This window comes from Acipenser ruthenus, chromosome 18, assembly GCF_902713425.1.
Source record: "Acipenser ruthenus chromosome 18, fAciRut3.2 maternal haplotype, whole genome shotgun sequence".
NCBI lineage: Eukaryota > Metazoa > Chordata > Actinopteri > Acipenseriformes > Acipenseridae > Acipenser > Acipenser ruthenus.
Genome location: NC_081206.1, coordinates 18,406,440 through 18,421,498, shown reverse-complemented (window position 1 = coordinate 18,421,498; position 15,059 = coordinate 18,406,440). Strand labels below are relative to the sequence as shown.

General features: G+C 37.3%; 1 protein-coding gene across 1 annotated transcript in view; it reads left to right on the top strand.

Annotated features, from left to right (window-relative positions):
* Positions 1 to 2,450: 2,450 nt before the first annotated feature.
* LOC117422163 (cysteine-rich motor neuron 1 protein-like) overlaps positions 2,451 to 15,059 on the top strand; it is a 37,369-nt gene continuing 24,760 nt past the window's right edge. The window contains exons 1-3 of the mRNA XM_058991388.1: positions 2,451 to 3,155; positions 3,972 to 4,133; positions 5,163 to 5,336. Coding sequence (XP_058847371.1) covers positions 2,855 to 3,155; positions 3,972 to 4,133; positions 5,163 to 5,336 — 637 coding nt within the window. The 5' untranslated portion in view covers positions 2,451 to 2,854. The remainder of the gene's footprint in view (positions 3,156 to 3,971; positions 4,134 to 5,162; positions 5,337 to 15,059) is intronic.

Sequence of the window (15,059 nt, the reverse complement as noted above, 5' to 3'; positions counted from 1 at the left end):
ATAATCCTATTACATTCCCATATTGCAAATACACACCCACCCAATGTATAGGTTATACACAAAATAATACAAAATACTAAAACAAGTTTGCTTGTTTTACAGTGTATAGCCTATTTAAAGACATCTGGACTTCCAGCACAAACCATTCGTGACTGTCCAAGGACTGAATGCCATCTCGGATCCCAGAATTCCTTCAATGCTTTTCCATGTTCATGGTGAACTGGACTTTTATTTCCAGAGGGGTTTAATAAGTATCCAGAAGCAGTCCACCTGCCAAGCAGATTGTTTGCCAATGTTCATTTCTCTTTAGTTTTTCGCTTTAATCAGTCCATGTTTTTTTAGTTTTAGCTCATTTTCTGCAATACTGATTTCCAAATGGTGTCTCCTTGATTGTTTTGTTCCTGGAATTCCAAATATAATTTCATAGTTAGTAATAATCTCTTCAACTAAAAGCAATTTAGCTGTCGCAGCACACATATTTAATGGGAATCCTACGAAAGCCAGACTAAGACAATGACAAACGTCTTGAAAACTATAACATACGATTACTGCAGTCTATATATTTTAAATCATCATCATCATCATCATCATCATTATTATTATATTATTTTTTAGTGTCCCATCTGGGCAGTTTTGTCTTGGTCCAACTTCCACCCACTCTCTTTTTTAATATACAGGTAGTACTGTAAAAAGAAAGTGCAGTATTAATTGTAGTGTGAAATTGTAATCCCTTAAACTAAACCAGGTATTGTTTGAATGTTTTCTCTGTACCTCAATACGTATGGGGGGGGTTTAACATTTTTAATCTCACAGGAAATGATTAGTCACAGAAAATCGTACACTGCATGTAATAATATATGTCTCATTACTGTTGCTTGAAAGCTGTGCCCCAGCCAGCTGTACTACAGGTAGCGCGTAGCAATTTATTTAATGGAGATAATAAGGTAAGAGTCTCACTCTCATGGTAAAAATGGTGGTATTAATGGAAATTAATTATTCATGTGAGCTTATCAATTCAGAGCACAACTTTACATGGAGCAGCACATAAACCAGGACCAGAAGACACAGTTGGAAATTAAGTGGAGATAGATAAAGTGAATACAATGGGCTACCTAATCATGTTGTTGTAAAGCAGTGTTCTGAAATGACCACCAGTAACCTCCCCAGTAGACCCCCAGCAGCCCCTTCAAGTCAGTAAATCATTTGGCTTGGCTTGAAAACCATTAAACTAGCAGTTGTTTGTTCACAGACATGCTGAATACAGTTTTCATTTATATACCAAACTCAATTTTGCCCAGGTGCATGTGGGATGTAGCTGAACCATTGTTGTTGATATTCCATTTTAACATTCGACCTTGACGGTTAACATTTTACTAATCACTGGGTCTCAGGATAGTATGAATGCAGGGGAGCCCGGTTTGTTTGCACAGGGGTTAAGACAGTCGCTTGCAGTGTACAGGGCTTGGTTCATTTGCATGGGCATGTTTTATGCAACACTGATACAAGAATACACCAGACCACTTGCTTTTATAAGCACGTTTTCACAAAGTTAATAAGAGAGGGGGGTGGGGACGCCAAGACAAAAAGACATCCAAGTACGCAACATGCCAGATAAAGACAGATAGCTAAAAAAAAAAAAATAAATAAGAGATTGTTATTTTTCATAAAAATTAGCTTAGGTTAAAAATGTATTTGGAAATGAGAATTAACTAACCCTCTCTAAACAGTTGAAGGTTTGTTTGGTGACCTGCAAACTGGTTTTAATTAATCAGATTGGCTTTAGCACAGTACGAATCATTCCTTAAATTAAGGAGTATAACACAAATAAATCTATATATTTGATAAGAAGATTTCATAACCATTCACAATAAATCATAGTAAAAGGGAAAACATGTCGTTTAAATTTAGCTACGTATCTTTCAAATCCTTATTGTTATATTTAGGCAATTTATTACAACACTAACATGTGTTTATCCAAATGTTTTCCGCTACAAATCCCAAATAATTAAGTATTGCGACACTACGTACACAACCCCCCTCCCCCCGCCCCCCCAATATCCCCCAAATCTGGCACAAGGCAGTTTTTGTTATGTTCTAAACACAATTCGTCGGATCAGATGCAGAGCTAACTGTAAAAGTGCACATAACGGTACATCACCATGAAACTTATTGGTACCGAAATTACTCCCTTGCATATCCTCAGACGTTAGTTTCGTTTGGTCTGCTTCCAATGTCTACAGAGCACAAGGTCGTTGTGACCATGATTACTAATCAAGAACAAACTCAAATTTTAATTGTTTAACATGTAGCGCTGGCAACTTGTAGCGGAGAGCACCCATTGCTTGATGCAGTCGTTCTTAGTGGGTAGAGCCCCTGTCACTCACGGTAAGGGGTGCCACTGCTTTCTCTTCGCCAGTAACGTCAGTTTAGGTTTCAGATTGCATACCCGTACAGGAGGCGTGTGCCTTTCACTCAGTGATATCTCCACAAGAGAGTGTACAGGCTTGGATTGGATGTAGTGATTTCCTGCAATACTATATAGATTTAGTTTGGCTATTTTAATATCTTAAAAAGCACTGGAGCATTCAACAGAGAAAGTAGAAGCTTATAATATACAGTATAAGATATAATTTCTGGTAATAGAGTGGTATTCAGTTAACTAACACTTTTCAGTATGTTGACTTTCTCCAAATTATAAAAAAAAATATAAAAAGTGTATGTGTTATCTTGTGTGCTTAATTGCAACTTTTGAAGTAATTAGTTTGAATTATAATAGTATTTTTTTTTTTTAAAGCGATTTATTCATTGGCTTAAAAGTAAGACCTGGCTGTAAAAGGTTTCAGCAATTTTCGATATGTACAGCAAGTATTTGAAAATCGCGTTTCTGAATTTGACATTTTTGGTGCGTGTGCTAATGGCTTATGAATGCACGCCATGTGAGCTCCGGACTTGTGTGAAGAACCCCTCTGGTACCTGCGAGGCTGACCGGACCCTAGCCCGAGACCCATGTGGATGCTGCGTTTACTGTACCCGGCTGGAGTGGGAGCCTTGCGGGGGAAAGAACTGGGAAGCAGGGTACTGTGGCGTGGGCTTGAGTTGCGCAACAGTGAATGGGACAGGACGTGTGACTATACCTGATGTAGGAGTCTGTAAAGGTAAGCCAATTATAATAGAAAAGTAATCCGTGGAAAAAGTCAATGTGTTCCTGTGCTTTTTCACCATGCTTTTTCTTTTTGCAACCGCTTCCCTTAGGCTGTAAATAAATACTTGAATAAAGTATTTATTTAATGTCCAAAATACTTTTTTTTAATTGTAGTCTATTGTACATTTAAGCAAAGGCAGTTTTCATAACATTTTTATTATTAATAGCATGTTTATTGTATCATTGATAAATATCAACCCTCACGTTATTGCATAATAAAGTTTGTATTGATAACGCTGTAGATGCTCACCAACATGAAATGTTTGTTGAAGATCCAAAAATATATTATAATTTAGTGGTAAAATAAAATCTGTGTACATTGAGGATTTTTTAGTAGTGTTCATTTTGTCCTGGGTGAGGGATGGACCTCCTATTATGCTCGCGCGATAGGGGTGGGGTCACCATGGGTAACCACCACTGATTCGTCTAGACAAATCTGCAGGGTTTTCAAACCATTCTTCCTAAATTAGTCAGGAAAGTGGCAGTATGCAGCACAGTTAGCTCTTTAAACACGCAGCCCTAAGATATTTAATACCAAAAGAAAGTTAAGATAGAAATGCCTTTGACGTGGTGGTCTCCATCAGTCTATGACTGAAACTAACTTGCAACAGGGAGATACAGCTTTCACAGGTTTCAAATAAGGAATGTCATTTGCATAACAAACAAATTAGTCATCATGAGTTAATAATGAGCTCCTGCATAACTACTATATATGGTCTCAATATTGATAAAGGTTTAATGGTCTTATTTCTGTGTTTTTTGTCTGCAGTTTTACCAAGCAATCCGAATGCAGGTGTAGAAGATGAAGACTGTCCTGAAATGAGTGGCTGTAACAGAAAAGCAGGGTTGTGTTCTTGTGACACTCGACGCACCTGTATTTATGCATTTAGCTATACCAATTTAGAATCCTGCATTAGAGCAACAGGATCAGGTAAGGTGCATGTTATTATTACTGTTATTATTATTGCTTTTAGCATTAGAATTGCTAAACTGTGGTTCACAGGAACAATATTGGCAGTGGAAAAGACTCTCTCTCTTATGGGGGGAAGCTTAGTCTCCAGGTCCATACAATCTTTCACCTCACTGGAAGCAAACAGCGATATGTGTTTAGTAATGTAGAAACGGGGCTGAGTGTACCAATAGCTCCTATATTGGTAGGATTTCTAATTGCTACCTAGTCAGGATATGAACTGTTGACCCAGAGATGAATGTTTCCTGTGCTATTGCCAATAAACGGAACCATCTAGCATCAGATGATTTATTATTGATGACTAAAATATGTTTAAAATATGTTTTAAGCATTTACTGTGTACTAATGAAGCACCTGCCATAGTACTGTCAATATGGCGTAGGGCCTTGTGATCAGGACGGAACCGGTGCTTACTCTGTAGCCTTTTTCATTGTCTTTTCAACCAGCTGCTGTGCGTGGCACAGGAGTGACGTCTGGGCTTTGATATGCACTAAATAGACATCCGCATTTCCTGTGCTAATAATATCAACAGGAATTGTTGTAAGCGTCTCTTGGGGGACTAAAACAACCCTGCAGTTTAGCCACTGATAAAAAGTATAAATCAGTGACTTTCATACCACATATTATTCTGTTCACGTGAATATTTTGCTGAGGCCTACTGCTCTCTTATAGAATTGGTTTTATGTAGTTATCGGTGTTGAACAAAATCAGCCTTTGTTTGGTTGTGAGGTAGTTTTGCTTTGAAATGCTGCTTTGGTGTTGTCATCACCACATTATATTTAATAGACTATTAAAGTTCTAGACAACATCTTGACTTAACTATTGTCAGAGTTCGGGAAATATTTTAATACACTGTTAAATTCAGGATGCTAATCTTTACTTAGGAACAACCACAGTTTTGTTTTTTTCCACTGCACTTTATTATACCCGTGTTTTTCATTTATTTTCAGTTTGCATTATTTTTCTCCTGATAATGTTTTATACTTTCAGACCAGCATCAGGAAAAAGATCCTGGAATAAAATACAAGTTCCCCAGTGTCTCTGGTTCTGCTGCCTGTGTTTTCTCTGGGTGTAACCTGACTGATCGAGGTTGTGTGTGTGAATCACAGGGCTGCCATGACAACTTTTCCTACTTGAACAACAATGAATGTCAGATGGCAAAAGGTGAGTTTTAATAATTATGGTACCTATAAAATGTTATACTCTCTGGAAACCAAAAAACTACTATTTTAATATGTCCACTGGGGAGGCCTGTGTGTTTACAACCTTCAGGGGAGCATGTTCCCCACATTCAATACTGCCCATCAAGTCGAGTAAAACTTCACTCTCCGGGGCAGTGGAATCTGTATTTTCATAGCTGTAAAACAGTGGGATATGGTATTTCAGTGTGCATGAGTCAGCTGACGCTCTACTGTTTGGAACACAAATGTAATATTGGACTGAAGTTATTAATTTCATTTGTCTTGAGCAGTAGTGACATAGATTTTAAAAAATGAAGTTCCGGTAAGTTTGAGGTTACATTTATGATTTTGTTTTGATGTCAGTTCTCATGGTGCTCTGCAAATTATTGGGGTAGGGGGTAGGGGGGCTGTGAAATAAGCCTTTTTTTTTTTTTTTTTTTTTTGTACAGTGAAAAAAATACAGTCCTAGTTAGAAGTATTCCACATATCTATGCCACAGCTGCAGCTGTAAAATTACAGTTATCACTGTCATCTGTAAATGGGATTGTTAGTGTGGCATGTCAACAGATCCCTCCACTATATCGCAGAGTCTTCAAAAGTGCTAGGATGTGCTCTATGGGTGAGAAAGTCGTACTATGCACAGACATTCTGGAACTCACTATCTCAGGATGAGAGACTCTGGGTCAGTGTCTTTATGAGATGGCATCCTAATAAAAAGTAATAATAAAAAGTTTGATGTATTTTTCTATGTAAAGCACCTTGTGGAGGCAGTATCATTCAGCATATGATAATCAGATCTGACAGTATAATGAATGTAGGTGAGCGTGGGGATCTACTCAGTACTGTCCATATGCACAATTGGCCATACATAATTTCAGGAACACTGTACCGGTGATATAAAGATACAGTCTTCAATATGAGCTCCAATGAGTGTCCGCACCATGAGTCATATCATTGTTAGACTGGTGTGGGTCATGTGACAATCCAGGGGGTTTGTTATGCAACTGGCTGTTGTATTTTGGAAACATTTAACTGTTTAACCTATTAAGTACCAAATACTTTGAAAAAAAGCGGAACACAAGCTGTATTTGTGTAATTTGATGCATTACATTTAGACTTAAGTTTTGTGGTTAACAAAGTTGGAGTAAGCTATCATAACAATATAGTTAAAGAGTAAATTAAAAGAATAGGTAGATGCCAGTTAAAAATGCTATAACAATTACAAAGGAGCCTGTCCTCAAATGAGGACAGTGGCACTTAATGGGGTAAGGTAATTTCTCCCAGCAGGTTTTAATAAACGGTTAGTTAATGTTTCATGAATAAACTATTCAAAACTATAAAGGATATCTAAAAGGTTATACTGCTAGGTAATGGTGCAACAACCTGCTATTAAACTACAACACCAAGCAGGCAACACATAAGCAGCATGCACTAGAACCACCAAACAACATTTCAGGGCTGTTTCTTCCTGCACAAAGCCCTTTTAGTGTCTCCATCTGTTAGTCGTTAGCCTGTGTTTGCTTGTTCTGTAGTCAGTGCTGTTACTTCTGCTGCTATAGCTGACTGCCTGTTATCAATGCTTTGGACAGTGAATGGAGCAGTGTAGCAAGTAATGGTTTAAAATTCCTCGGGTGTCTCTGAATTTAAATTTAGGAAGAGTTTAACTGAATCTTCTGTGATCACAGACAGAGGGAGCTGCCTGAGAGATACAGTACTGGGCAACATGATTGGATTCCTTAACCTCTTGGATCAAGGTCGGGCTCTGTTTCACTAGCAGTAATACAGGGAAACAAATTGAGTGAAATTTGAGTGCACTTTAAAGCAAAAGTGAGGTTATGGGTATTCAGTGTTCTTTAGTAATTAATATATTGCCCACTGATTGGAAATACTAACAGTCTATATACAGTGTTGCAATGTCATTGCATTAGAATTTTGAATGCTAGAAAATTGATAGTAAGGTCTTGTTATAATATTGTGGTCTTTCAGAATAATCACAGACATATATTTTTTAATTATTATTCAATAGGAGAAATAATAGGGGAAAAAAACATTGTACTTGGTAAACCCATTGATTTAGCAGTCTGTTCCTGCTGGGATGTGACTTTTGACAAGTAGTTTTCAAGCACAGGAAATAGCCAAGGCAGGTGGTCTGTATTTAGTTATGTAATAAACATTGTTTTATTGCCTTACTGCCTGTATGCATTTTCCTGTTACAACCGTATTTACAAGTAATTCTCAAAACGCTCCACTGTATCTCTACCACACTGATTTACCTGTGCATCAAGTTCAGTCCTCCACTTTAAAGATCCTGAGGCTACTCTGGGTGCCACTAGTTAATAGGATGTGGGAGTTCTTATTTACCACAATGTGTACTCAAGCTTACATTAGAGTTGTGTGACTTTTTAAAAAAATATATATAGTTTCTATTAGTAAACACAACTTAACTATTATTATAGTTGCATCGCAGCCGTTGTGTGTGCTGATGCGCTAGGGAGGCAATAAGCTGATCCCTGGGGCCAGCATTACACTTCAGCCATCAACACCTGACAGAATGATATCTGCATCATCATATGGAAGGAAGCGCGAATGGATGGAGACACATATGGATCACATTAGTTTACTGTAAAGCTACGTCTTAGTTGGTGCTTATCTTGGCGAGAGCCGAGTTCAAATCAGAATGAAGTTTTAACATATACTCTTGTGTAATGGAAATTATTATTATTATATTTTTTTATATGCGTTATAAAATAGATACATAGATAGGAAACTTAACATGGTACGATCATGCACACAGTGACTGAAGGGGATATATTATCATTAATGATCTTGTCATATTTCCGTTCATAACAATATGGGGATCCTATATTTTGGTGCTGAAACTTGCATTTTGTGCTGTTTGTTGTGTTTTGAATTATGTTGGTCTGGAGTCTCAACGAAACACTTGAAAAGGTCACAATTCCTGATTTCCCGGGAGCAGATGGAAGAAACTGGCCACACGCCTTGCTCTTAGTTCTACAGTGTACGCATTACTGACCACACACAACCATTAATCACATCTGTATTCTGTAAAGAGGGAAGCGCTATTCAGCTCTCTTTCATCCCATTTCTTTGCTGTTGTCACAGTTTGAGATTGCATATTGAATCCATGTATTCTACCCTCAATGCCAGCTCCTGTTGGCCAGCCATAATGTCTATACAATCACCCTAACTCGCTCTGACTGTGGTTGAGCCCTAGGCTTATGTTGTGGTCAGCTATACCACCAGTCTGGCTTTCATAGTTTTTCCTAGTTATTTCACAAAGGGAAAAGCAATATGTATGAATGGGATGCTTTTACTTTGAAATAGAACAAGTTGTCGCCTTTGGAAGTGGTTTCTTCTGCTCGTTTTTGGTACTGTAGGTTGAGGTTGAGACAGTAGACTACAGTGACTTTGACTTTATTAATCCTTGGTGGAAAGTTGGGATACTGGCATCAATGTTGCCGTCATTTTTAAGGGTACAGTTTAAAGAGATCAATTTACCTTTATTACATTAAAAGCATTTAGAAGCGTATGTAGTATTGGCACATTCCTTTAATAAATGGTACTAAAATTGAAATATACACTGGCTTTCCACTTTAAGACCCTGACTCCAACTTTGACACAGCGTGGCAAAGACTCCACATAGTGCTGAAACGTGTTTTGAGGGATTTGCTCCATTCAGTCTTTAATATTCCACACAACTAGTGTAGAGATGTAGGCAGAGGTGACGATTCCTCAAGTTGTTCATGTTCATTCCTACATGCTGAAAAGGATTGAGATCTGGGGATTGTGGTTTATTTATACCATAGGCAGGTACTGCACAGAAAGGATAGCTTGCTAAATCAACACATTTCAAGTCAAATTAAATATTTAAATTTGCCACTTTCAATTAGTATATTCCAGTGTTATGCTTTTTTTTTTTTAACTGTCATTCATCGGGCCTGCCTTCGCCCACAGTGATCACAGAGCTCAGGGCTCAATTCTACAGTCTGCCATCCCGTGCAGCCAGTGAGGGGTGTGAGGGTGAGACCCTCACTGTAATATGTAAATGCATGTTATTGTGTTTATGATTGTTATTGTTCTACTGGCGATAGAGCCGTGGGTTATGTATCGTGCTGTTGAGCAAGTGTATTTGATATATGACGGTATATTGCTTTGTTGTATTCAAACTCAGTCTTGGAAATGCAGTGCAATCACTTACAGAATAAGAAATCAACCAATCATCACAAACACTTTTATTTTTATAGCTCCTGAGTACAGCCTTGTTTTTTGTGATTTATAATCAGGCAATACGTGTAGTGTCTCTTATAAGAAACATCATTGCGCGCAGTTTGAACCTTGCTAGAACAGTATCCTTTTGACTTAACACAGTAAAACTACACTGAAATGACTCTGATTGCAATATTTAAAAAGGATTACTTCCCCCTATTATTTCTTCAACTATGTTGCGTGAGGTTCCAAAAAATATAGCGTTATATGTCCCCTCGTGTTGCTACAACTGTTTTCATTAACATCCTGACAACTTTTTACACTTATAACTTTAAAATCTGTTTCAAATCTCTTTTCAAAATAGCCACTCTAGTACACTGATAGTGTAAGGATTATTGCCTACATTGTCAAACAGGTAAGATAGCAATAACAATCCATGATGTGGTACGGAACAGAAAAGCCAGAGCACTTGTTATGTTTTTCCTGCAGTAGAGGACAGATCTCAAACACCAGTGCACCAGAGCAGCCATTTTGAAAACGGCTTAAAAGTGTAAAAAAGTTGTCAGGATGTTAACAATGAAAAGAAAAATGACAGGTTCGTTATTTAAACAGTTGTAGCAACACGTGGGGAACCCCGATACTTACTCTTTAAGCTACCCATAGGTGACACCGGTGTCCTTACATGCAAGACACACCATGAAAACATCAATAGATACTTTACCAGATTCCATGTTGATGTGAAGTTACTTCTTAATACCATGTTGGTATATTTTTTTTCTTTAGGTGATAGGCATAGATGACGGCTCTACCCTTAAGCATGACAAAGTTCATTTATATATCCACATGAAATATCATTGTGGGCAGAAGACATTCCTCTGCATGTAGGAAAGGTGAAACAGTTGAAACAGCACTTGGTGACACTTTGCCCTTATTTCAATTGGTCTTCTCCCTTGTTGAATCCAAGACAACCTAAAACAAATATGTTCTTCTTAAAGATGAGTGATTTATAGCTGTATTTTGCACCTCATAAAAAAATAAAAAAATAAATAAATACCGGAAAATGTCAGCCCAAACTGTGTTTTTGTATGGAGGACTTAGTAAATGGATTATTGGAAATTATTTTGAATTTCACGATCTGGCACTGTGGGAAGTTGTATTTGGCAGCTGGTTGTTTGTTCCGTTTGCCGGGCATATCTCTGTCCATTTCTTAGTCAGTGAACACACAGTCCCTGTAAAATACAGCAGTGGCAACAGAGCAACTGTGTTGCTGCGATACTACTAGATGTAAACCAAACCATTGCTAAAACCCAACTTGAGAAAGTTTTGAGATCAATCAGCTACTAGGAACATCCTCTCGTTTATAATTCTCTTAAGTTTTTATGTTCACGGGTGTCCACTAGTGCCCTTAACTTGGCGCTTACAACCAAAGTGCTCTGTGTAATTTACAGACCATTGTTTCACAGCAGCCCATCACCCAACACAGTACTGTATACATGGTTGTGTTTTGTCAAGTTCAGAAGATTATTCCTCAATGAACTTCTAAAATGACATTTTCTATTGTGATTTTTTTCATTTATTTAAGGAATCCGTTGTCAAATTCAGCTATACTGCTAAGGATATTCTTAACACAAACTATTGAGTTAAACATCATCTCAGGATATCTGGGAGGCTATTCAGAGTGTGAGTAGCAACACTAAAAATAAAACCAGACAAATATTTATTTTTCATGTTACTGATACTTTTAGTTGGCCTTTAGTTATAACGGAGGTGGATGCATGTCGCATATCTGGGGAACCGCTTACCTTATTGTGAAGAAACTTGCTGTTGACCTTCTTTGGCACCCACACAACCATAATCTCTCTGGAGGCTGTCTGCTTGTCAGTGTCACACATTTTAACATATCTAGAGAACCACTTCAGTTGTTGTGGTTTGGACACACTATTGAAGTATAAGAATCGGTATTATGGCATTTGTCTGTATCTGCATGTCCAAATTATTTAAATTTGTTATGCATACAGTCGATTTATAGGTCATGGCAATCTACTTTTTGTACTGATCGCTCTAATTTTGAATTCACAGCCGTGGTGGAGATGAATTGCCCACACTGCAATGCACTAAACTCACAGGTGGCTAACCCCTTCTAATGTAAAATGTTACTGCTTAGCGTTTGAATTATTATCTTTCAGAGTTTCATTTGATCCCAATTTGATAGTCCCTGCAGCAGACAGAAGCAGCTCTCTGCCCAAAAAAAGATGAGACCTTTACTATAAATAGTATTTTAAAATATATTGATATAAAAAAAGAATAAAGAAGCTTATTGGCATATTAATTCCCTGTCCATCTTACAGGCCCTTTCAGCTATTTTTGATTGCATAGTCATTCTTGACACAAAAATTGCATTTGAACTGAATGCATTTAATGTAGAATCCTTTTACCTGAGGCCTCTGCCATTTAATATTAGATTTTTATTTTAGATACTTAGTGGCAGAAAACACTGATCAAGTGAACGAACATGAACCATTCATTACTTAAGTGACTATACTGTACATTAGCAGCACTGTCTGGTTGCTTTTGAAGGAGGTTATTTGACAGGCAGTGTGTCTCATATTTATTTTTACTGTTGCCTTTCCTGTGGGATAAGCTTGTTCTCAATGCTGCTTTATGGTGTTAACAATGCTGAATTTTCTGAACTGCATATGGCACGCCTCCAAATTTATACGGCTTACGTGAAAAACAGGCCCGTTATCCCTTTGCGTACTAACTATATAAAACCTGAAGACTTACCAAACCCACCGAGGGCAGCAGCACTAAGACGGCTTTGTTCTCTTCTGACTTGATTCCAAAGTCAGTAAGTGAACAGAACTTGCATTGTGTAGTTTTTCCATGAGTAAACTTTGGGCTGTCATCACAACCTCCTCTGCCTACAAGAGCACAACTGAGCAGCAGAAGACTGCACCCTTATACTGTACCATGGAAGAGAATACACACCGAGAACTGCTTCTTTCATGAATGCAATTTAGAAAAGTAAGAGATATGCATTGTTTACATTCAGTCTTTATGTGGTGATAAAACAATTTCCCTTTTGCCACCGTTTTTAATCTTTATGTGCTATTAAAAGTTCAGCCACTTAGTGGCTTATAATGGATATAACAGTGAAGACATTCAACAGATTGTCTAGACCAAATTGATTTAGCTTTACTGCTTACAAAATCGGTGGGTTGTGTCTGTTGGAAATTACTACAGTACCTAATACTGAATCACAGCAGACAGGGTAATCTATATTACTGTAGAATGAACTCGTAAAGCATTTTTATTCTTACTAATTTGTGGCGTATACAGTTATAGTCCCTGACACTAAGGAAGTAGCACATGCAGTCACAATGAGGATTTAAAAAGTGTTGTGGGTGCAAACAAAACCAGATGTGCCACCAGCTGTGAAGTAAGACAGGTGATCGTTTTTCATTTACTTTTTCTGCCTGGGCAGCACTGAAACAAGTGAAAAAATACAGCAGTGGTTTGTTCACAAACAAAGCTGATGCAGTTGAGCGTGATGACATGCTGGAGATTCTTTTTTTGCAGTTACCGTACAGTACTTGTGTGAGTATGTGGATTGCATATACATGTAATAATTGGATCCTAAATCACACTATAAATGTTCTAAGATGCAAGACTGAGCATCCTTGGGTTGCATCCCTTGAATAATGTGCACCGCTTGCTTGAAGCACTAGTATTCATTATTTGATAGTTGGTATTGTAATGTATTTATTTAAAACATTTTAGTAGGATAATCCCATTGAGGTGATGCCATCTCACTTACAAAGGTGTCCTGTATACGATTACCCAATTATACTGTGTGCCTCGTGCATAACCATTCCATACAGTTTTGTAAAAAGGTACACATTATAGGCTTAATTATGGTATACATTGTGGGGAATGAGTAGAATAATAATGTAATTATTCTGACTTGCTACGTTGTGCATCTTGAAATGAAATGTATTACTGCTGTTAATCTGTTTATCATTCTTCATGTTTAGAAGTTCATGGTTCTCTAGTGTGTAGAAGACAGGTGTATAGTCTTTATCAATGTCTTTATATATGGTCTAGAAATGGACCTCTGTCCCAATATAGTTGCTTAAGTTTCTGCATAATAGAGACGGAACACTTTGAGATATTGTCTTCATATTTGGTACACAGTTGTATGGGTGTTGTCCAGTTAAAATGAACCTTTTTCAAAATCCTGCCATGCCATGTGCTTTGAGATAGTGGGGTCTTTTAAATTGATCTTAACAATCGCACGTCTTAATAGCACTGTCGTTCAAACAAATACACAGCTTAAGCACATGTTACAGATGATATCTATATATATATATATAGATATATAGATATCTATATATATATATATATATATATATATATATATATATATATATATATATATATATATATATATATATATATATTTTGTAATCTCTATTTGCAAGACATGCTTTCAAATAGTGTTGACGTAGCCTGTGCAAGTATAACATATTGTGAAGCGTGCAAAACCGGTAAGATTTATTAAACGATTTGTTACTAATCACTTTAACCAGCTACTTCCCCATATGACCAACATCCTTTAACCCCAGAGACACTGCTGATTACCTTGGAAGTGAACAGACTATGTGAATGTAAGACATGCAAACTGAAAACTTTCTTTAACCTAGCAGTATTCCATAGAGCTACATATTTTAAATGAAAATACATCTCGTCTGTACCTCTTTCAAAACTGTGCATGTTAGTTCATGACTCATGGAAGTGCATGACAGAATCGGAACTGTTTAATTAGTCATAACCACTTCATGCAGACAGACCTGTGTGGCAAACAAGTAGATGGAAATGCATGGCCAGGATAGAGTAATGAAGGAACACATCGGGAGGATTCATATTTAGTTAAGATGGGATATATTTAGATCTGTCGCTGTTTAGATCCTTCAAACCCAACACTTTGTCTGCAGGTGAAACAATTCTACTCCAAAATCAAAACACCGCTATCCCAAACGTTTGATTACAGCATCACGCTTTTTTTGATGTAGGATCTTAAATACGTAAGAAATCCTTCAAAATAATACTTGATCCGGTCTAATATAATCTTTGTGGAAATCAAAACGGTATGCTGTCTGTAAAAGGGCAACTATCCAGACTTTTTTTTTTTTTGTTTTCTTCTCATCTGTTTAAAAACTCACCGGGATCGTCTTACGGAAACCTGAATGTCAAGGCTGAGAAACATATCCTCTACTAGCATCATATTGCAGGGGTGAATCATTTTAAAAAGTGAAGGGTTACAAACTTGCTATAGTGCAAAGATGACTTCGGATGCTAAATTACATGCACTGAATAGGTCTTCGTAACGTTGAAGTCAGTGTGTGTTTTTAAAATACAAATAAAGTCAAAATGTTCACTGGAACATATGTAGCACAATACATTAGGCCCAGTATAATAC